Source organism: Astatotilapia calliptera, chromosome 7 (genome assembly GCF_900246225.1).
Source record: "Astatotilapia calliptera chromosome 7, fAstCal1.2, whole genome shotgun sequence".
NCBI lineage: Eukaryota > Metazoa > Chordata > Actinopteri > Cichliformes > Cichlidae > Astatotilapia > Astatotilapia calliptera.
Window position 1 is genome coordinate 36,199,490 of NC_039308.1, and position 24,827 is coordinate 36,224,316.

Genomic DNA, 24,827 nt, shown 5'->3' on the forward strand with positions numbered 1-24,827 from the left:
GGAACGATTATTATTTGCTTCTGTGGGTTGAACCTCGCTCCTCCTCACCAGCATTAATTGGGACTTGGCACAAATCCTCTAAGAGTTGATGGCTAATTGGGAATGGGCATGCTGGAGGCGGTTTCATCTTTACACCTCCACCACTGTGTGGTCTGAGAAATCATTTTAAACCTATAATCACCATTGCCCCTGCCACCAGACTGAAGAAAAAAACAACAAATATATCACTCCTATTTTAGGTTCTCTTCCCTGGTTGCCCTTTAATTTTACAGTGTATTTTAAACAGCGCTTTTTATTGATTCTCAACATCTGTTAAGATGATTAAGTTAGGGCAACTTATTTATTTTGAGTATACTCAGAGTAAAATGACAAAGAATAAAGTGAGCAGTTGCCATTAGTAAGTGCATATACTTACAAGATGACCTTTTCAACCTCAAGTATACACTAAGTCAGTGGTTCCCAAACTTTTTTTGCTGGGCCCCCCTTTGTTTTACAAGAAAAAAATATGCCCCCCCCCACCCCACCCCACGCACGCACACAAACACATCCTCCAACCACACACCCATATTTTGCTCATTTAGTAAACAGTTAAGCAAATACAAGTAATCTGCAATAAATTACAGGTAGTAATGAAATAAACTCTTTTACGTTACGTCCGCACCTACACGGGTAATTTTGAAAACGCAGCTGTTTCGTCCACACGTAAACGCCGTTTCGAATCACCGAAAACTGAGATTTTTAAAACTCCTTTTTTGGGTTTATGTGTGGACGAGGAATACAGAGTTCGTCACGCAACATTAAAGGTGTGCCTTTTTTCACGTCACACTGTGCGCCATGTTATTGTTTACATGAGATGAATTAGAGAGTATATAGATAGAGACAAAATACTGTTAATCTGACTATCTGCAGGTTTTACACGCTTACATACACACGGAGTTAATGTCCCTCCATTTACAAAGGCAGAGGCGTCACGGTGTAATTATTTTACGTGTAGTTGTTTTTTTTCCTGTTTAATAATATTCAACATTGCTATCAATAAATTTTTCAAAAAATGCCTCTCTGTGCAAAATAGGTTTAAAAACATAAACAGCTGTTGGATACTGTTTGTCTGGGATTTGAACCGGGGAACAAATCGTGGCAGGATCAGCCTGATATTATTTGTATCTCACTGTAACTTTACTGTATAAAGAGCCAACATCTCCAAAATGTCAGGAGTAGTTAGTCATTACAACAAGTGTTTGTGAACTAAAAATCAAGAATGTGGGATACTGTTTGTCCGTGATTTGGAGAGCCCAGTGGTGCTCCCGACGAAGGGAAAACCAATTCTGCAGAGGAGACCAAAGGAAAGATCTGCTTCACCATATTTTCTAGTCTTTGGCTTGGAATGAAGGTGGTTTGGAAACATATTCAGCGATGCTTCATCTCCTGCTTTGCATTTATGTAGGCACCCCGTGCCAGCAGTGTCCAAGCATTATTTTGTTCTTTTCCCTTTTTATGCCACCCCCCCCCACACGGGGGGTTGGCAGGTTTAAGTTATTCAGAAATAAGGTAAATAATGCATTTTGTCTGTTTAGGTTTTGACTTTAAATTCTTGTGGAAGCAATAAACAACTGATTCATGAGGGTTTATGAGCTCCATTAAAGCAGATTTGAAAGGGCTTATGGTGCAGTCACAATAAGTATTAACTATTCTCCTTTAATGTCACTAATACCTGAATTATTAAACAAACACCAGTAGGTTAGCTAATTGAAAAGTGAAAGCCAAAAGTAAGAAATACATTACACCATGCTCTATAACAATATGACGGGCTTGACTGGTTTCGCAATCAAATAAATTAAGTTATCATTCTTTTCTTTAAACACTATTAAACGACACTTTGTTTAGGGTCTTATAGACCCAGAATGCAACATATACCTCAATGGTAAAATGTGCCTTTTCTGTAGATAAATGAAGTCTAAATTTAAACTCTCTTCATAAACGGGTACTCCTCATTATGATCTGATCTCTCTCTTTTCCCAGTGTTTCCACTTCATTTTCCTTGGTATTCACTTTGTGTAGGATGTCTCTTTTTTTCTTCTTTTCTTATTCTACCACCCTTCAGCAATAGATTCACTTTCTTTGTTCTCTCTTTTCATTCTTCAATAGCGTTTCTTCTCTGTTCAGTCTTATATGCTTTCTCTCCCTCGTCCTCTGAGAGTTCAGTGTTTCTAATTAATTCCCAGTTTACAGTCATCTCTGAACACACACGCGCACACAGCCAGACTGCTAATTGAATTTTAAGCTTCTGCCTTTCATTAGCATTTTGCCATGTAATGCATTGTGTGCTTGCTTGAGTGTTGCCCATGCGTGTCTATGTGTGCGTTTGTGTGAATGACATGGAGGTAGGGCTGATTCATATTTTAATGTAATGCTTGAATGTGGGTTAATTGACTTTGATTGGAACATGTGTGTTTAATGATTCAGGTCAGGTTTGGATAAGAGTTTAAAATTCACAGTGAGTTCTTTCGGTGATGAAGTGGTGTGCTGCATGTCCCGCAGTGCTGGTCACCATAGCTGGAACCATTTTACCATTGCACTGGTATCAGGCAGCTCATATAACCAGTGGATTCTGGGCCAGTACCGAGCCGAGGCAGTGCCCAGCGCTGTATTTTGGTGCATCAATTTAGGCCTGACCATATCAGCTCCACTTATTCTTTCCTCACTCACATGCCAAACAGACCATGAAATGAGCAAGTTGTCCTGTTTTTCCCTCCTTATTTCATCTTGACTCAGACTTGTCTCAGCCTCCTGGAGGGGTTTGACTACACTCAGAGTCATCTTGATTTAGTAGGCGTTTTGACATTGACTTATCTCATCCTTATGTCTTCACAATGCTGCAATATCCAGGGCAGAAAACTTTAGTCAGCAGAGACGTGCTGACCACATAAGGTTGTCTTCAAAAGTAAGTTGATCCCCATAGGGTTTTATGTTAAAAGCAAAGAAACAACAAGAAACAACAACAACAACAAAGACATTTTGGGCTCCATGGATAATTTAACTGCTCTGTGAGTTCATTTAGAATCTCAATCTGTTACATTTTGGATATATGGGTGTAGCCACTTCAAAGTTTCCCAAAAGAATTTTTTTTATTTTTTGCCTTTTTCACTTTCTCTGCTATGCACTTTTAACACACTGACACAAATAGAAAGAAAGACAAAATGTCAGTGATTCATAAATATAACGATTATTTTTTGACTTAAAAAATGCAAAACCACTTAAAAATACTACTGCCAGTATGTATCAATAAACTGCCTAACCACCAGTGTGGCAATGAAAAACCTCCAAAAGTAAAAGTAACAATGAGCTACTACACGATTATAAATGTCTGAAACCTTGTGCAGCTGCTCTCTTTTTTTCCAAATTGTTTAGATCTGCAATATAAATGTTAAACTTCACAAGCTACTGAATGTTATTTTTTCTGAATTGTTTTTGACTGCATTAATCTTTACCTGTTGAGATGTCACGCACAGGTCACTTTCTGGCGTGTTGTTGTGTGACAGAATATTTGATTAGTTGCATTTGTCTTTAATCCCATCACACTTTCAATAAGCTGTCATACAACATAGTGCACACAGAACAGGCTGCGCAGACTGATGGTCATGGTGATGCACTAAAGCCTCAGAGCTGCTTTCTATTAATGTCTTCCATAAACTGTATTGATCTTAAGCCTCGCTCCACTTACTAAATTACATTACAGGTGAATTACTTTGGTGTTATTAAGTAAATATGAACAGCAAAATAAATGGAAACGGCAATATTATGGGAGCATGTGTGTGTATGTGTGTTGTGTTGCTATAACTTTCAAGGAGAGGTGAAGGTGTTGTGGCCATGTTAATCTAAATGAGGGGAATCTCCTCTCCGATACTCTTTATTCATTCAATCATCTCCTTCTATATCATTCTTCTTCTGCTCATTATTTCTTTCTTTCACTCTTGCCATTTGTTCAGTTTTTTTATGCTTACATTTTCTCTTCTGTTGTATAGAAATTGCATCTTATGTAAATACACATGTGGACAACATGCAAATATTTACTGTTTACAAAGCCCAGGTTTCAGACACATCTGTATCTGTCAGTTGAAGGGAAGGTTTTTCAACAATGTTGCTCTATTCTTATTTTCAAGTCCAGTGATTTCGTATTCAGTGCATGCTGGATCGCTTCTATTCTTTTTGTATCCAAGCAAAATGCACAAACAAATGATGTGTTCTTACAATGCATGATGGTTGATATCAGTGGAACAAACAAAACAAAATCAGCAACCAAAAATCATGAGGCTATACACAAGAACCCAAATTTACAACTCCAACAAATACCAGCTGGTGTGATTATGGTTGACAGTCAAAGACAAAGTCAAAAACAATCTGTGCTTTAATCTTTAATACAACTCTGAGTCTATTTATAGCATCCAAATCCCATTTCATTTGTCTATGAAAAACAATTGAATGACTCTCTTTTTTTCTATTTTTGCACGACATACTAGAAAACCAGTCACACAACGAAAAGGAGATTGAAAACGACTCCTGAGGGGCACCATGGCTTCTAACAGCACGAATGTGCTGTTTATTTATTTGTTGTATATTTTAATATTAGCAGGTTCAGAGGACAGGGCTAAAGTTATTAAACTTCAAATGAATAGATTCAAATATAAAGTATATCAATATATGTTTAAAGATAAATTAACTCACACACCAAGTATAAGAAAAACCTCCAAGTTTTGTGAGCTACAATTACTAACAGCTAAAGCTCAAAGCACAGAGGGCTAGAAATCATCTGGCAAGCATGAATTTGGAGGGAATAATGTGTATTTCCCAATCAGTTGGTGAATGGTTGCTGGAAGTTGATGGTATTTGCTGTGAAATCGACTGTTAAAGCCCCAGTCAAGCAGACCCATGGACCAGTCAGTGGCCTCTGGAAAAATGTATATTTATATAAAATCACATAAAATCTTTGAGTGTGTGTTTTTTTAATTAAACACACACTGTTGTAATCGACCTCAGGTCAGCAGCCAGCTTGTTCCAACAAACTAGACCACAGTGAGAGAACCCTGAGCACACATCTAATTCTGGGAACACACAAAAAAAAACACAGGTCGGCACCTGGTGACCTGAAAGGTCTGATTGGGTTATAGAGACCGACCAGTCAGAGATGTACTGACGGGTCAAAGCATTGTGAGCTTGCATTGCTTTTCTAAAAGGACTGAACTGGGAGCCAGTGAAGGGACTTCAGTACTGGAGTGTTATGTTCACATTTCCGTGTGAGTTTCAGGACAGTGGTTGCTGCATTGTGATGGAGTTGAAGTTGTTGTTCCAATGATTTGCATTATACTGCGAATAAAGTTTTACAATAGTCTAACCTACTTGATCTAAATGCATGGTGAGGCACAGCTTTTATTTCAAAGCCCTTCTTTTGAAGAGTGTTTGCAGACAAAGTATGGGTGACTAAAGCAATTTGCTAAAGACTCAGCCAATCACAATTACAGCTAACAACATCTAGCATCTTCATCCGCCAACTGTGGATCAAAAGTTTCCAGAGCATTTGGCCCTCACAAAGCAAAGGTTTAGCTCACAAAACTATATCGAAGAAGCTAAACTAACTGGAACTGAGTGAAAATGGTTCATCTACAGAACTTGTTATGATTGTAGAGATGAGAAAGAAAATGATTTCATGGTTTCCTAAAAATTACAGGATCTTCAAACTGAGAAACCAACTACTTTTAAGTGTGAACTATGAAATCACATTTTTGCATTTTGAGTTCATGAGTCTGTTTGAATGAATAGATACTTGTAGATTCAAGTAGTCTCTTACCTGCCACAGTCACTCTTGCTGTCCGGCTCACAATGCTTCCCAGTCCATCCAGCGTGGCGAGGCACTGATATTCTCCCTCATCAGGCCGATGGTGCCGCGAGTGCATCACATTTTGCACCAGCAGCGAGCCGTTACTCAGCTGTCGCCGTCGCTCATCGACCACCGTGCTAAGCAGCACTCCATCTTTACGCCATGTGATGGTGGGGGGTCCTGCCACAGCATCTGACTGTGCCTGGCAGTCTAGCTGCAGCACACTGCCGCGTACTGTCACCGTGTCCTGAGGCTCCTGGGTGAAAATGAAGTCCACAAAACCTCCAAGACCAGACGAGGAGGAAGAAGATGAGGAGGCATCTGAGGCTGCAGGAAAAAGCAAAGGAGACGAAAAGGAGTTAGAGGGAAGCAAGACACCAACAGGACAAATAAACTCATCTACATCAAATACAGGTGTGCTTTAACACACATCTGCAAATCACTATTTAATTATTTATACTTATAAATAATAAAAATATAAACAAATCTCATATTATGCTGATTTTAAATCATAAAAAATACAAAGCACAAAATTGCTAAAAGATCCTCAGAGGGGATAGTGTTCAGTCTGTACTGTTCTCTTTCTATACAAATACATCCAGGGCACATTTCTGGAAGACAACACTTATGCCGCCCGTTAAACTGGACAATCACAAAAGCAGACAGACAACCAACATAAACATTGTAGAAATAATTCATTTAATAAATAAACTCCCCAGGAATCAGCAATTTGTATACCGTAGCACAGGTCAAAACATCTACCACTGATTGAAACCCAGTAACTGCCCACACAGTGTGACAGTAAATGCATTATATGTACATATATAGTATGACTGAAGTTAAAGGTGCATCTTGTTGCTTCTTTTTGTAGCTTTATGTACTTTTGTTCCTGTCATTTTTTTCCAAAATTGAACTCCAAACCAATAATGCCTTACTCAGGGCTTTGTTCTGTTTTCTAAAGCAGATCAATCAGGACTAGAATTCTAATACATTTTCTAATGCTTTATCCTCTTTTTGCTTCATGTTTTTATCCATGTTTGTCATTAGCTCTGCCAGACATGTCTCTTCAGAGAAGAGAGTGTGGCTCTGAGTATTAACCCCCAACCTGTAGAGCTTCACTCAGCAGGATAACTCATCACTGCTATCAAAGCCACAGGAACCTGCTGTATTCTTTGTTTTCAGGTTTATAGACTTTCTTTAATCTGCTGAAAGGCGAGCAGTGGCGGCATCTCCTCCCTTCTTTGATGTTGAGTCTGCTTAAACGTCTTTCATCGTGATCAGAGAGGCAGTTTGTTCAGTCAAAGCCGCCGTTCAACGTCTCCGCATTTCCCGGAAAACCTGAATGGAGGCTTTAGAACGACCTGGAGTCACAGCGTCACAGCGCAGAGTTGACTTTGAAGAGCAGCAGATGTTCTTTTTTTCTGTTTTTCATTTCAGTTGCTCCTATAGGAAAACTAATCAGAGCAAAAACTTCTGTATAAAAGTTAATCCCAGTTGGGCCTGTTCCAATTGGGACCGGAGAAATAAAACGAACAGCACTTCATAAAAAAGTCTTTATCTCTAAGAACTGGGATTTGCTTTCAGCAAAGCAACATCCTTTTCTCGTATAACAATATAGTGCTGAGTGTGTTTTCATTGCAAATTATCAGGTTTCTCCTTACCTCACTATAACAAGAGCCGTGAAATGACTTATCTTGTGGATTGGCACTTTATCAATAAAACTGAACTCAACAAAAAAGGCAAAAACAGAACCAGAATGAATCTGAAACCACACTCTACGCACAAGGTGGATGCCAACAAACATCACAGTCAGTGAATAAAACGATTTAATTGAAACATTTGTCAACCAACAACGGATTCCCAATATATGTATTTATAGATGCATGTGCAGTACAACTCAAATTAACCAAAGGTACTTTATTCTAATGTACTTAACACTGGCTCTTCAAAAAACAAATGGTGAGAATCAAGTTAATTGTTCTTAATTTAGGCTCGTTAGCTGCTACAAAGCTGTTACTCACAACAATTTCCCACCTTCATCTCTCCAAACAACACACCTGGCAGATACCCTGCAAACCCATCTGTCATATTGAGGCTAAGAGAGCGTGGCTAAGGGTGCTTAAAGTCATTTTAAGGGCCTTTTATTAACAAACAAAAGGCCTTAAAAGTATTAAAGTGTGTTATACTGAGAGACAATAACATTAACAGCACACTTACAGTACAGAAAAGAATCTTGTAGAAGAGCAACATCACAGGTATCACAGGTAACTCCGCCTGCAGCCATACCTGAGGATCCTTCACTCCTTCCAAAACATCCTAGTTTCCTTCCCCACACATCATCCCTTGTTTATCTCAATCTTGCTCCTTCTCCCTTTCTTATTTCTTCTTTTGCGCTCTCTTTTCCTTCATGGTTTCCTTCTTATTGATCCTCCTTCAGCAGTCATCCCCCTCTCTCTCTATCAGTAACTCACTATCTTGACAGCTCTATCTGTATTCACTTCCACCACACACACACACACACACACACACACACACACACACACACACACACACACACACACACACACACACACACACACACGCTCAGAGCCAGTCACTTCATCAGCTTGTCCTTGTCCTCGTTGTCCTGCAGTTTGATGCTATCAGTCTCTGCTCAGCCTTCGTCTCTACTCTCTTCTTCTCTCTTTGTTGCCTCTCAGTCACTTTATCTTCATATTTCATCTGTAACATGAAGCCAGTCTTCACTTTATTATTTGACCACAAACTCTTCCAGACATACTGTATTTTTTTATGAACTTTTAGGATTTTTTCTGTTAAAAGAAAGTCATATATTTTTCTTGAAGTGTTAGTACACCGAGAAAATCTTGTCGTCATAACACAGAATATGTATGAATTCAGCATAAAATGAATATATACAAATTAATATATATTAAATATGTATTATAAATGTATGGGGAATAGACAAAAATCTCAACAAGTTAATAAAAAAAGTGAAACTGAAGAAATTCTGGTTTTACTGATTTGCTGACAGGCGGCAATTATTATAATCAGTAAATGAGTCATTTAAAGGATTTCTGAGAATGACAGTTCTCCACTTTCAGCTTTTCACATTTGATAATTTTCACATTTTAATGTTTATAGTCAATAAATGTAATGTCTTTCAATTTTGGACTTTTGTTGGGCAAAATAAGACGATTAAACGTGAGTACGGAGAATGTTACCAGCATTTTCGTGCCAATTTCAAGATTCAATAGAAAACATAATGAATAACTGTTTGTGTCAACTTGACAAAATATGAAAACCTTCCACTTGCATCTGATTTCTCTCCTCACTGATTTTATTTCCTGACACTTAAAATATGTCAGAAGCAAAGACTCTGAAAAAACAAGTAAAATAAAAGGACTGTAGAGAGAGTGATAATGAGCAGTCTTGACAGCAATTTAAAATCAGATAAATGCATTTGATATATTGTATATATTGATTACACAGGTTAAGAGCTTTTCTAAGAACAATACTTGTGCATTTCTACAAAGATTATCCAAACGCTGAACTTACATGCTGTCAGGCATGTCAAGTCCTTTAGACAGGCAGAGATATGAGACCTCGCTCCCTGCTTGGAGCAAGTTGGCCAGACTGAAATGTGTTTTATCTCTTTGTGATTGATGAATATTTATCATTTACTGTTATTTACTGTTTTGTGTTTTAACCCCTTTCCTGTCATGTAGGATTTTTTTTTGTCTGTCATTGTGGTCAGTCTATCTCTTCACACTAGTTTGGTATCTTTTTGTGGTGAACGTGAATCTTTTGTTCTTTCCTTTTGCTGTGAATTTTTACTGATTTGTCACCTTTTGTTTGATTTCTTGCTCATTTTTGTGAATTTCCACTTGTTTGTGGTCATATGGTTGTTTTTGGTCGCATTGGTTTTTGCTTACAGTATCGTAGGCAGGTGTGTTTGTTGACATGTGCTTGATTTCTTCTTTCTTCCTCAGGTTGTGGATTATCAATCTTCTTCACGATTTTCACTCGTCATTTTGTGTCTTTGTGGTTGTTGTTTTTTTTAGCATTTCTTGCATTTGATTCTTTTTCCCTGGTGTGGATTGTCACCTTTTTGCGGTCATTTTACATTTTTTTGTACTTGTCTCTTTTTATTGTGTGTTTACACTTTTATGGTCTGTTTACAACTCTCTGCAGTTGGTGTGCTTCTTTGTGGTCATTTTGAGTGTCTGTGATTTTTTATTTATTTTTTGTTACCTTGTGGTAATTATGGCTGTTCTTCTGAATCTACAATTCATTCTGGTCATTTTGCATCTCTTTGTAGCTGCTTGAGGTCTCACTTCTGTGTCTCTGTTTTGGAGATTTTGTAATTTTTGCTGCTACTGTGTTTTTTGGGTCTCTTTGTGATTGATGTGTGTCTCTTTGTATTGGATTAGTTTTCCGTTTGTGGACTTTTGGCTCCTGGTTTTTTTTGGTCCCTTTGTTCCTTTTTGATGTAATTTCACATTTCTTTGTAGTTGCTTGATGTGTCTCTCTATGAAAACTGATGACAGTCACTCTACAGTAAACAGGGGCTCAGACTCAGAGACATCCTATCTTCCTTTATCCCTGCATGCCTGTATATATTCAATCAAGAAAGCAGCATTTCACCCAGATCATACTAGTGAAGTAGAACTGATGATGATGATAGAAACTTGAAATTCAACAGCTGAGATGCTGTGTGTTTGTTCAGTTTAATCCTGATAAAAAGCTAAACTGAAAAATGAGCAACATGCAATATGAAATATTACTAAATCGTGTAGGCTTTGGTTATGCATTCAATTTTAGATGTTTAAAATCCTTCAAGTCTTCAGTAACTAACTCTAAGACCTGTTAATCTCGTGGCATTCACAATATTTTTGTACTTATATGCTTTTGTCTTCAAAAGCAAATAAAGGTCAATAATTCAAACCATATAGAATCACACTGATCCTGATCCATAGCAGTCTCCGCTGATTACAAGATCCTAAAACATGTTGACCTGAATGCTGGAGCAGCTAATTAACACACTGCAGTAGAATAAATATTCAACACTTAACAGAACAGTACAAGACAAAACAAAATACTTCAGACCTGGTCCAGATCACAAATTTGTTAGCAAGGAGAGAAAAGCCATTGAAAGACCTCTATGGAAGACACGCCCTAGTCAGTTTTGTCACAGGGGTAAAGAAGTGGAAGGATATAGAGCCATCCAGGAGTTTAAATGATAAGATGAGAGTCGGTGACAGCAAGGTGGACAACAGCCAAGACCATCTGAACACACACGCACGCATTCTCACAGTGGCTGACACTGTGGGTTAGTGTCTGGAAAAAAAAAACAAAAAACGACTGCATTACGACCCTGGACAACGTCCAGATACTGTGTGTGTGTTTGAAGTCTCTGCCAGCTGCTGCCTGCCAGCAGAGAATCAGCTTGACTGAAAGAAGGCAGCAGGAAGGAAGAGGAAGGAAAAAGATGCCCAAAAAAGGAAACCCATCTCTGTCACAATCAAACCATGAAAGCAGACAGCAGCAACATATCAGGAAATAAACCAATGATGTGTTGCTAAATGGAAAAAAACAGCATTTCAACCATGTAAAGCTTGAAAAGTTGACAAAAGAAAAATAATAGAGGAAATTAGTCACTTCAAAAGATTTTTAAAGTCAAATGTTTGCAGAGTTTTAATATTTTGACGGTAAAAGTATGTTTTAACTCAACTCAAATCTTTTAACAACTTGGTTTTATGCAAACAACGGCCTTGCTTAATATAAATCAGTGCATTTATTGTCATTTGTTGCAGGTGTTAAGCCTTATTAAGTATACTGAATTATTTGTAGTCTTTGCCCACATACTGAGCGGTAAAGTTGTTCATACTTATTTAAAAGTTTGATTTTTTCAGTACAGCAACGGAGAGTGCAAAGAGGCATACTGCTAATGTTTTTTAAATTCAAATTATTTTCTGTTGTGCTGTGATCATTATTGCAGTTATATTGTGTTTAGGTTTAGAGTTGCATTGAGATGCAGTTTTCAGAGAGCCATGCGAGGGTGTAGATATTATAATATCAACCCATTCTCACTCCCAAAGCGTAACATTTTACGCTAGGTGACAAATCGTCACCATATTACGTTTTCGGCTACCCACCACGTTCCTAAAAGACGACCTCGGAAAAAGAGGAAATATGAGAACCGTCTGGACTGAACCTACACATGTTCGCTCTTTTTCTTCAAATCGCTTAGAAACACGCTATTTAACATCATTAAAGTCCTGGTTAAGGTCAGGAATAAGGTTATGGTCAGGGCTAGGGATAAGGTTAGGTTTAGGGCTGGAATACAGGGCTGGAACGTCTACTACCGCGGGAGCGTCATTGCACTGGATTCCAGCCATAACCCGCCGCGTACCATAAGAACGCCGAAGGTCTCCTTTCGCGTTCCTCAGGAACGCCGCGGGACGTGACAAAACGTCGACATGTTACGCCTCGGGAGTGAGAACGCTCTGATAATATAACATAGGTCATAGTGAGTAAGGACTAGTCAACGTTCGGGGTTTTTCAGATGGTGAGAGAGACTGTTTATATGTCTGTGTGGTATATGGGGCACAGCGATGTGACCAAAAACAGAGCTCTGTCTGTTGTACATATACTGTACATTGTGTACACTAAGTTTCTATAAGAATTCCTGCACTTATTTGGCATCCATTTGCCGAGTATTGGGTACGAGCCCTTAATCTTTGAATTCAGACGTTTTCAGTTGTTACGTTTTTTTATTCATCTTTGGGCATGAAAAAAAGATTTTTGAACTTAATTTTTTTTAAGCATGTACTTTTCAAAGAGTTTTTTACATGTCTACTTAGGTGGACAACATACGTTTTGAGTGGGTGGCACGGTATCGAGTGACACATCAGTGTCCAATGTAGTGGTTTATGTGCAAGTATACCATCAACACTGACACAAACACGAGAAAGGGTTGAGGTTGATATCAAATATTGAATCAAAATCTGTTGAAAAAAATTTAAAAAGCTTGTTTAAAATGAAATAAAACAAGACTAGAATACCAAGAGTGTTTTTGTGAATAAAATTGGATGTAATTGAATGTCATTAATTTAACTGAGTTGAAATGAAAGACAAATAACACAAGAAAGAAGGAGAAAAAGAAAAAGAAGAAACCTGGATGTATGCACTATTTTCTGGAGCAAATGTTTGTGATTGCTGAAGGCTGAAAATTTCTGCTTGTTAGGCTTGAAAAAGTTGTAGAACCTCCAAGAATGAACTCGAGGAAAAGAAGTGCTAAGTTAGCAGGAAGCAGTGAAAAGTGAAGCAGAAAAGGAAAGTTTGATAGAGTTAAATGGAGGTCTGATCCCTTACACACTGACTCAAAGCTCACACTGTCACCCAGTAAGCATCATCACCAGTGTTGGTCAAGTTACTTGAAAAAAGTAATCAGTAACTAATTACTGATTACTTCCCCAAAAAAGTATTATTTTCAAAAGTAATTAATTACTTAGTTACTTAGTTACTTTTTAAAAACACGATTTACAACCTGAAGAGGTGATAAAGCGATAGATCTTTCAGCCCAATTCTACTTTTTCTACATAATCCATCATACAAAATGTAATCAAATGGAAAAGTCTCTTTTTTTTTACTTGTTTTATCAGCTTTAATCTTTTAACTTTATGCATCAAGCAAAAATTTAACTATATGCACCATTCTCTGACTTGAAGAAATTAGTTTAACATTTAAACCTATTTTCTGCACATTCCAGCACATAAAATAAAATATTTTTTGTGTTTACACTCAGTCTTTCAAATAGATGCAAGTAAAACACAGCAGAAAATAAATAAAGTCAAAGACTCAGCGGTCCTGTTGCTCTATTTTCACCTGTAAAGCAGGACTGTGGTAGGCGGAGGTTTACCCTGGTGCAGGTGTGCCGCGGTCAATGGAAGAATCCGCGAGTTTCTCTGTGAGTTTCCCATTACGTCATAGCTACTCGGTGCTTGCTCGGAAGTTTAGGGGTTTTTTCGCTGTAAAAAGAAGTTTTCTTCCCACGCACGATGGACGCTAATGTTTTTGTCACTTTTTATGGAATCAAACTCAAAGTAAGGTCAGTACTTCCACACTTTAAACGCTGCACGCTCATACTCTCTCCCGCACTCGATATATTATCCACTGTTGATCTGCACACAGCTGTTGTCACTAACGTCGCACTTGCTTACGTCACTGTCATGAGACATTCTCGCAAAGAAATCACGGTTTTAGTAACGCAGTAACGCAGCGTTCCTACGGGAAAGTAACGGTAATCTAATTACCGTTTTTGCAATAGTAATCCCTTACTTTACTCGTTACTTGAAAAAAAGTAATCAGATTACAGTAACGCGTTACTGCCCATCTCTGATCATCACACAAGCTGACTCATCTCAAAGTGACCTAACTGAAACCTGACAGAAGCAGCACACAGCCACTTTCTTCATATCTTCTTGACTCCCAGAGCTACACCAGACTTTGGCACCACTTCCTGTCTGATCAGCAACTTACTGATTGTTTTTTTCTTTTACATACCTTTGACTGGAAACCAGTTTTTTGTTGTCTCTGTGCACATTGAGAATAATCGTCATGATTAGTGTCAGTGCAATTACCTTAAAATCTCAAAAGTGAAACAAAAATCATTGTTGGGACGATGGACATGTCAATCACTAAAAACACTAGAGCTGGCTTAACCCAAACATCAAGTCTGTAAGTTGATACTGACAACAACACTGCAAATTTACCAAGCAACAATTCCCAGTTTAGTCAAACAGGCTGTTATTCGTGTAACTCAATGTCTTGCACAATTTGCCTCAAAATTTCAATCCATCCATCTGTTTTCCTAAATACTTTTCCAAGCATTTAAGAAGGCAAGGCTGGAGCTTCATTCAGATAACACAGAGTGAGAGGCAGGGTGCCTCTAAGATCATTTAAATAAAAATAAAAGTATTCTTTGATGACATTTTGAAGAGCGGTATTTTTATGTGCAGTCACTCAATAATAATACAAAATCAGTAGCTGCTCTGTGATGTAAAGTCTCTGCTGTGTGCTTGTGGCTCTCAACACCATTCAGTGCTGAGAGTCTGATGATGAGAAAAGGAAAAAAGAGAAAGAAAGGCAGACAGACGAGTTAGATGAGAGTCATCCTGAAGTAATAGATTAGCATATCAATATCAACTTCCAATCACTAATATTAAATATTAACTCAATAAAAACTGCTGGACAATAAGAACTGAACGACAGCTTAATTTATCTTATTGTTTCACCACAAAAAGTGGGCTGGTCAACAGCATGAAATACTGGCTCCACCCCGACCCCCGTCTCGGAATCCTCACTACAACACTGTGCAGCCCCCGAAATTAGCAATGCATGTAGGCACACCGTTTGTTAAGGTCCCATCTGCAGTGAGCTCTGACACCAGCTGGACAGCAGTGTGTGCATGTTTAGCATTAAGCCTTTATTAACAAGCCTCACCTGCTGTCCACCCTCCGTGTCTCATTGAGTTAAAACTCCCATGATCCCTCTATCTCCCAGCTGAGCTCACCACACGCACCAACCAATCCATAGTCAACGGGCAGCAGAAGGAAATCACTTCAATTAAACATCTTTTTTCTTGCTTGTTAAGAGATCATAAAAAGAAGTGCTCAAAGAAACTACAACAGCAACAATAGGAGTCATTGACTGGAATACTTTATTTTGAAATAGTTCAGCATTACTTGAATTCAGCTGCTCTGTCACACTAGACACGCAATAAAAACAGGATGGCTTAAAATTTTGATCAAGAGGCGGTTGCACAAGTGAACCAGTGGGAGGCAACCTGTGTCGAAACAATCACAGTTTAAGTCAGACTCACTGCAATCACGCTCAGACAGATTGGTGAAGGTTTGCAAATAATAGTACTCTAACATGTTACAAGCACTCTAAGTCAGTCTGTGCTGATGAGCGCAACTCGTCTGGGATGCATCTGTTTGTAATAGTGGATTTGACTTCAGTGGTTGTACTTTGATTGTATTCCACTGCTGCCAAATACTTAGCACATTGTACAGTTAACCCTTTAAGACCTACCATAGAACCAAGTCCGCCAGAGCTTATAGTATATTTTTACATGCTGTGGAGCCATTTTTTTGGAGCATTTCAAGTTGCTATACATCAATACAACCATTATAGCCCAAATTTTAATGATATGTCTGCATTAAGTGCATAGTAATTACATAAATTGCAAAAACTTGCAATAAACTACAAACAAATTTAAAATCGTTTTTGCTTTTTTAACATATATTTCTAGTTAGAGAAATTTAAGAGGCTTATCCCTCAAAACTGTAAATACAAAAAAGTTGCACAAACTAGTTTCCCACCAAAGGAAATTTATTTTAAGTGTCTTCATAGTTTTATTTTTGAGATACACCAATTTTCATATACTGCAGGAAAAACGAAAAAATATATTATAGTGCAAATTTGCAAAATAACAGCATATGCATCAAAATAAAATCCAGCAGTGCAATATGAGTCCTCAGCATCCCAGAAACGACACAGAAGGTCATAAAGTCAAACATAACTTTTAAAAACACCAGTATAGGCTCATAAGGCCACGATGGTAAAAAACTACATTTCCGCAAAATGACGTCACTTCCGGTTTCGGGCAGGTCATGGCGGACATGCGATAGTTCACGCTGATGGATGTAGGAAGTGTTACAAACAGCTGATCGGATCGGCAAAGCCTGTTTCTGGAATATTATGTATTTGTTGCTGCAAGTGCTTTTTATGCAGTTTTTGCAAAGCTATATGTGGAAGGATACGTGACCTAGGACAAGCTGATGGCATAAGATGTAAGTACAACTCCTCCGGTTTCATATGCAAAAAAAATTATTGCACTAGCTTACGTGGTTGCAGTGCTACCGGGATTTAAAAATAGTTAAGCAAAATGGAGCGTGTCCGCTCCGACCGGCTTTAAAGGGTTAAAATGCCATCCTAAAGCAAATGTGTCACTATTTGTGGCAGCATCCGGTTGCCTGGAGCTCATGAGGTAGGCCAGGTTATCTACCAACTGGATGGTTGGGGGTTCAATCCCTGGCTGCATCAGTCTGCATGTCAGATATCTTCGAGCAAGATATTAACCCCAACTTGTTCTGTTATCCATCCACTGGAGTGTGAATGTTAGGTTGATAGTACATATGTCTTAGAAAAAAGTGCTGGAGTGAATGAGACACATCTAGGGCTATATAAGATCCAGTCCATGTAAGTAGTGAATTATTTTTTAATGGGAATTTTTGTGTATGTACTGTAAATATCAACAACAGTACATGACAATAAGTTTGTAAGACAGTAAGAGTTTTGTGATCATCACTAAGTCATTACTGTTAATTGCTATATTATCACATAATTGCCAACTTGACCCCGTTTAATTACAGACTGATAGCAGGGTGATCTACTACATTATATATTATTGAATATATAATGAGAACCTTCACAGACATTATTATTATTATTATTATTATTATTATTATTATTATTATTATTATTATTATTATTATTATTATGTTTATCTTGATCTACTAAAATATGTTTGAAGATGGCAACCGACTGTGAGTGGTCAAAAACGTGGTCTCTATATTTAGCTGTGTAACTGTGGCATAAAAGAGGCCTACTTTACTTCTCCTTCTTTCCTGTAATATAACTCTAGTTTCCATGGTGAATGTTCACATAAAACATGGCCAAAGTTTCAAATGATAAGCTCAGAGCATGTACAAGTAATCCATGTGAGCCAAACGCTCCAAACACTCAGACTACTCAGGGCTCTTTGTGGGATCACAGAGAGGATATACGGTCATCTCATGGTAGCTCACAGAATCCCTGCCCAGGTGTTGTTTCACCTCGTGTTTTATATGGGGCAGCCAATCGGAAGACAGCTGACTTAAAATGGGAGCTAAAATAGCTTCTTTCATCCAGAGGATGAACTGAGGGCCTGCGCCAAGGCTCAGTCTAACATAAATAAAGTTTATTTGCAAATGTGAATTATGCAACTACTAAGCCAATAATATGAATACAGAGCTAACAATGAGCTTTTATGCATTAATCCCTGTGTTTTTTAGAGAAGTCGGTAGGGAAAAACATCAAGGTGATCAATAAAATCAGCTTTTACTAGGGTGTCTTTCAGAAGCTCCACTGACACTATACCGAAAATACCAATAAAATATGAAGGACATTACACCCAGTAACACTGGGTAACACCCAGTGTGTCACCTGGGTGACAGGCAACGATATCATTGCTGATTTATCACAGTTATATATATGTGTACAAAGTTAATTTTATATGGTCCATGTTTTTTATGTTTTATTTCACAAAAGTCTAAAAATAGAGCCGAAAAAGGAAAAAAAGGAAAGGAAAGCTTTAATATTTTTCCAAAGTGTTTAAACATCTGCTATCGTTAATTTAATTGACAGTCTGAAAAGAAACAGACTGCAATTGATTGTGCTGACAGAAAGACACACACTCACAGTAATTAGCAGGAAACACAGCAGGCTGAATGGGACTAGGCTAATTAAGACCAATTGGTGTTAATATCAGAGCGGGTGAAGTGTGCGTGTGTGCAGAACACATTCAGATTAACAGAAAGTGATTTTTACTGAATGTGTGAAGCTCTGCGAAGAGGTGTGAGGCAGCATTTTTTTAATCTTCTCGTGATATGTGTCAGCGAGATGCTTGCATTTGCTGAAATGTTTCATCTCAGACATACTAAAAGCGGTATCGAATAAAAACCGAAAAACAAATAGCAATCAGAGCTCTGAAATACTTGGAAAATTGCTTTGGTTTAGTTGAACTAAAAGTGAAACCTTAAATAAATACAATCACAACAGATGTTAAGACACGCTATTCTAAACAGCAGTGGAATAAAGCCAGAGACAGAGACACGTACGTGGCAAAATGATTGCTTGTATTCAGTGATGGAGAAAAAACATATTAAACACTTTTTGAAGGTTAAGACTTCAAAAAGTAAAGAGAAAAACTGAAGTTGTTGCACTTTCATGTCAACTACATACTTAGAATCTACTAAGCATTTCTACTTAGACAAGTAGAAATGCTTGTGTAAGGCGGGGTGACTTTTGAAACTGTGAGAATTGCAAGGGCAGAACTATCTGATTTTATTTTAATGATTTTCATCAGTTTTACAACCTTCTCACTAACAAAGACATCATCCATGGCCTGTCGTACTACACCGAAGGAAGAAAGAAAACGATAAGGCATAACATTAAAGAAAAAACATAGTGCCAACACCAGTGCTACCCATCAACCTTTTAGTAGATACACATATGGTGTCAATTTCAAAATCCTATGTCACTGCATTCTCAAGTTATCAAATTCAAAAGAGTTTCACAAAACCTGGCATGTGACCTCTGACCTTGAGGTCAAGGACACTGGGATCTACACTCATCCAAAGTTAGTAGATTCACCAATGGTGATTTCCTTCTTAAATCATTCACAAGAATTTCAGAAAACTTGATGTTTGACCTTGACTTTGAGATGAAGGTCACTCAGATTCAAAAGTGTCTGAGATTTTTAGTAGCTATTGACATTGACAAACATAGGTGTCCACATCGCACGCCTGGCAACCCAGCAGGGTAACAACAATATCCAGTCAGCCTTTTACAGCTGAGGAGTAATTAAGTGTTTTTTGTTTTTTTTCATTGTAAGTGTCCCTCTAACCAATAGAAATGTTCTTTTTTTCACAGTTTAACACAGAGCTTTCTGTTAGTGGGTTCACAGCAAGACGTTTTCTTCACTTCAGTTCTATTTATATAGTACCTGTTAACAACAACAACATCCACATTAAGACACTTTCCATAATAAGATAAAGCCCTACCTTAATAGAGAACTGAATAGCCAATTGAATAGCCAACTGCCATGATGATTCCTCAGAGCAACAATATTCTTGTCTTTTTTATTTGTTATTGGGCCATAATTTTAATGGTCTGGCCCACTTATGAAACCAAATTGCGTTGTATGCATCCCACAAAGTAACATGAGCTTGTCATCCCTGCTTAGACGAGTGTACATAGTTAGATGTAAGAGCAATATTTAGTTCTCAGGAGCCTGACAAGTTATTGTCAGTAATATATTATCCATAAAGCAGTCATCTGAATAAGCCGACTGGGTGCTAATAGTAGACTCCAACAACAGTAACAGTAAGTAACAACAATCGAAAATTTGACATGTGAGTGAAAAAAACTCTAATGTCAAAAATGAGCAACTTTTTTTTTTAGCTTTCTAAAAACAATAAACATTTCAAAGCCGTTCTTCATTTCATCAGGTTTGTTTGAAGGTCTGAATAGAACGAGAGAGCAATTTATATTGCAGACGACATAGATTACGTCAAAACTGATTCAGAAAAAAAAGAAAATGGTATCTGTCAAAAAAATGGCAGAACAACGTGAACAAATACTGAAAAAAGGAAACAAAATGAAAGGAAACACACCTACACACACACACATACAGACACACACTCACGGAGAGAATATGATCATGTTTGTCTCATGGGATGCAGTGTCACTGCTGTCTGTGGATGCATTTTGACAAGGACCAAATGGAAAACACACACACCCTTGTGTGTGTGTGTGTGTGTGTGTGTTTGCAGGTTAAAACACCAATAAGTGTTTGGTCTGCACATTGTTAACGGGGACCTTTACTGCTGTCAGACACAATTAGCAACTGGTCAACAGGAGGCCAATTATACAGACACACGCGCGCGCGCGCACACACACACACACACACGCGCACACACACAGACATGCACACACAAAATACAATGACAATAACAGGGTAGCTTAGTGTCAAAGTGGCAAGAAGGGAGTAGCTGTCATAACACACACAAACACACACACACACACACAAATTCATAAATGACAATTTTAAAATAGCTTTTTGTCCCAGTACAAAGAGAATAAATGTCACACATGTCACTGACACCCACTGATACACAGGACAATGAGACCTCAGGTCCACTTTGTCCCCACTCCCACTGTCGTATTTGTACTTAATTAACTGTCATTTTAACAATCAGATTAATCACCATCAGATTAACTATTAATGAGTTTATGAATTCACTATAGGAGTTTTGTCTAGATGGGGTCATCACTTTTAGTGGGAGATTAAATTAAAATTCATGGTTTTTCTTGAGTTGTGTTTCGATTGGAGGTAAAAGGTCAAAATATTGATTAGATCTAAAATGAAGGTGGAAGGTGAGGTTAAATAAGGTTAAAGTAATCTGGACAGGCTCACAGTTTGATCTAAAGTTTGGTTTTAATGGACATTAATGGACATTAAAACGTGGTAAATTTTAAAATACATTGCTGAATATAAAGTTTTACATAAAAAGCTTACACCGTTCACAGCTGCTCACTGTTTTGCCCTCCAGATGCCCAGCACAGGTATATGAGATAGTCAAACACATTCCTGAGGCGATCGTGGCTCAAGAGTTGGGAGTTCGCCTTGTAATCGGAAGGTTGCCGGTTCGAGCCCCAGCTTGGACAGTCTCGGCCGTTGTGTCCTTGGGCAAGACACTTCCCCCGTTGCCTACTGGTGGTGGTCAGAGGGCCCGGTGGCGCCAGTGTCTGGCAGCCTCGCCTCTGTCAGTGCGCCCCAGGGTGGCTGTGGCTACAATGTAGCTTGCCATCACCAGTGTGTGAATGTGTGCGTGGCGTGACTGGGTGGATGACTGGATATGTAAAGCGCTTTGGGGTCCTTAGGGACTAGAAAAGCGCTATATAAATACAGACCATTTACCAATACTGCCACTGCTGTTATTATGCTACCTATCAGTCAAACTCACAAATCCCCTCTTTACAGCAGTAGCTTTTCCATTGTTACTGGTAAGCAGCTGCAAAATTTAACTGTATAATTAAACTGTACAGTTAAAGCTAACCAGGAAACCCAAAGAAACCTCCTCTAATGTTCACTGGAAGCAGCTCCAGAGTGAGTCAATCTCCACAGATATGTTAAAATGTTCTTAGCAGAATGGTAATCATAATAGTAAAATGGGGGGAAGGGACAGTGAGATGGAGAGAAGACCTGAAAGTGCAAATGGGTGTATTGATGTTCAGAAGTTCAGACGCGTACTGCAGAGCAAGATTATGGATTACCTTAAAGACGAGGAGTAGAATCTTGAAATCAATACAGTTATTTAACTGGAAGCCATTGTAGGTATTGAAGGACAGGTATAAAAGGACAGATATATTGTGACTAATGGAAGAATTTCTGGTGATCATGCTACCAACTGAAATGTGGACCAGTTGAAGTGTATGTATGGACTGAAAAGAAAAGAATTATAGTAATTGATGGAAGATGTAAGCAAAGTCTGGAAAGGATGGCAGTAATATTGTGTGTGAAACATGGACAAAGGTGATTAATGTTACGAAGATGAAACCATGAGGCCCTAGGGATGTTATTGATGTGCACTTGAAAAGAAAGCATGATGTCCAGACTCTTAACATGAGAGGAGCAAAAAGCTGTTATATTTAGACAAAGTGGATTTGGTGCCAATGAGGAGAACATTGATTTTCATCTCTGTTCAATTTGAGAATGTTACAAGAAAATCAGGATTTGATTTCCTGGAGACAAACACAGAGGGTGATGGGTGCGCGCGTGGTGATAGGTTTGGTGGACACAGAGTTGGGTGTCATCAGCATACCGATGGAAACTAATATTAAGAATGTTATGAGATATAGTGTCAAAGGCTGTGCTCAGATCTAAGAGGATGAGAATGGTTAAGAGTTGCTGTCAATTGTCAAAAGGAGGTCGTTACTGATTTTTTTCCAGGGCTGTTTCTGTACTATGAAGGGCAAATAAACCAAGCTTAAATTGTTTACACTGGTTATTTTGAGGCAACTGAGCATGAACCTGTGAACCAACTATTTCCTCAAGGATTTTAGATAGAAAGGGTAGGTTGGATGAAATTATTGAAATTGCTGGGATCTCCTACAGGTTACTTGTGCACACGAGTTATTGCAGCTGACTTGAGAAATGAGGAAACAATACTAGAGATAAGGAAGGAAGGAACACTAGTATTTATTATGGTGGACAGAGAGAGTAGCAAGCTTTTATTAAGTTAGTAGGAAAAGGGTCTAATTGACAGGCAGATAGCTTGGATTTCTGAAGAAGGCCAGAGAGAGGTTTCAACCTTTCAAGTGTACCACAGGACTGAGGGAAGTGGTGAAGACAAACTGTAGGAGGTGTTTGGGGTTTTCATTCGAAAGCTGCCAGTGAATCTTGTCAGTGTTGCTAATGTTAATGTAATATGTAAAACCTGAGCCAAACAAGCAGTTTTAAATCCTTTTTAATAGGCCAAATCCAGAAAGTATTACAGTGGGATGAATGGACCAAATCCTGCTCTGTGGGAAAGTAACCCTAAAAAAAGGCTTCTAATCACTCATAATCATTACAGGCTGATCAATAAGCTGAGGTGTCATGTGATCACAGAGAGAGGAAGAGTATTCAGAGACCAATCTGGTTTGCTCACAGCAGGATAGCATCAGGGATGAAATCTTTAGTGTGAAGCGAAAACGGTGTCGAAGCAGTTTTAGTCGTCTTTGATCACAGATTCACATCCTGAAAACGCAGAGAGTCGGGAAATAAAACATAGGAGCCGAAAGCTCCGAGATGAAAAGAAAGATCAGGATGAAAAGAAATATCAGAGAAGGAGAGAAGTGTGAACGTGTTTGGGGTTTTCATTCGAAAGCCATTTTCTTCCTCAGACTTAAGTTTGCATTTTAATCTTCTCTCCTTTCCCCCAATTTGTCTTTATCCTGGTTTTTGTTTAAATAAATATTGTTTCTATGCACTTTAAATGTCAAGTAATAATAATGTAATGATATAAATAAAAATATCTGCTTTTCTTTAGGAAATCTTTAACACTAATTAAAAGTTTTGGTAAGTAAGTAATTTCATCAATTCAAACTGCTGATGTGGGTTTTTAAAACACACAGAATCTCTCACAGGTTGAGTTTCTGTAACAGATCCGTCCCTGTGCAAACTGAACAGGAAGAAACTGAAATTGGTTCCATGCTGAGAAAATGTCTCTCAGCTGGAAACCATTTTCAGAGGTGGAAGGTCAGCAGTGTGTGGCTCAGTCAGACGGTCCAGCAATCTGTCTCCAAATGAATGCTGCCACAAACCTCTACAGTAGTGGAAAAGGTCAGTGCTACATGATCACAAGGCCTAGTTCTAGAATTTACTAGAAAACCTTGAGCTTCAACAACTACAAGGCCTGTTGCTCTCATATTGAAAAAAAAGTATTGCTGAATTTTACTCAGTGTTAATATCCAAAACGTGTGACAGTAAAATCAATATAAATTGTTTAACTGTGTCATATGACTGTTATACAAGATTCGTATTCATGTATCAAGACATGCTAGATTGAAAGCCAAAAAAACTATGGAGTCTAGGGCCTGGAATAATTACCAACCTGAAACTAGAAGGAGAAGAGGTCTTTGAGAATTCATAGGCATGATTTTCAAACGCTTAGAGTGAGTATAACCACTCAGCTTTGAGTTACAACAAGAAGTACATCTGGCTTTATATCAGGAACAATGAACATGCTTATAGGCACAACCAACAAAAAATGGCACAACTAGAAAAAGAATGATAGTACAATAATTGGAGCTAGGATAGCTAGAACATATACGGGGTGGGCCATTTATATGGATACACCGTAATAACATGGGAATGGTTGGTGATATTAAAGTCCTAATTGTGGCACATTAGTATATGTGAGGGGGCAAACTCCTCAAGATGGGTGGTGACCATGGTGGCCATTTAGGTGTCGGCCATCTTGGATACAACTTTTGTTTTTTCAATAGGAAGAGGGCCATGTGACACATCAAACTTATTGGTAATGTCACAAGAAAAACAATGGTGTGCTTGGTTTCAATGTAA

General features: G+C 38.3%; 1 protein-coding gene across 1 annotated transcript in view; it reads right to left on the reverse strand.

Moving 5' to 3' along the window:
* The window catches only part of dcc (DCC netrin 1 receptor), a 246,414-nt gene extending 239,933 nt beyond the window's left edge, over positions 1-6,481 (reverse strand). Inside the window, exons 1-2 of the mRNA XM_026172224.1 lie at positions 6,469-6,481; positions 5,843-6,199 (exon numbers count right to left, since the gene is read on the reverse strand). Of these exons, the coding sequence (XP_026028009.1) occupies positions 5,843-6,199; positions 6,469-6,481 (370 nt within the window). The remainder of the gene's footprint in view (positions 1-5,842; positions 6,200-6,468) is intronic.
* Positions 6,482-24,827: the final 18,346 nt, after the last annotated feature.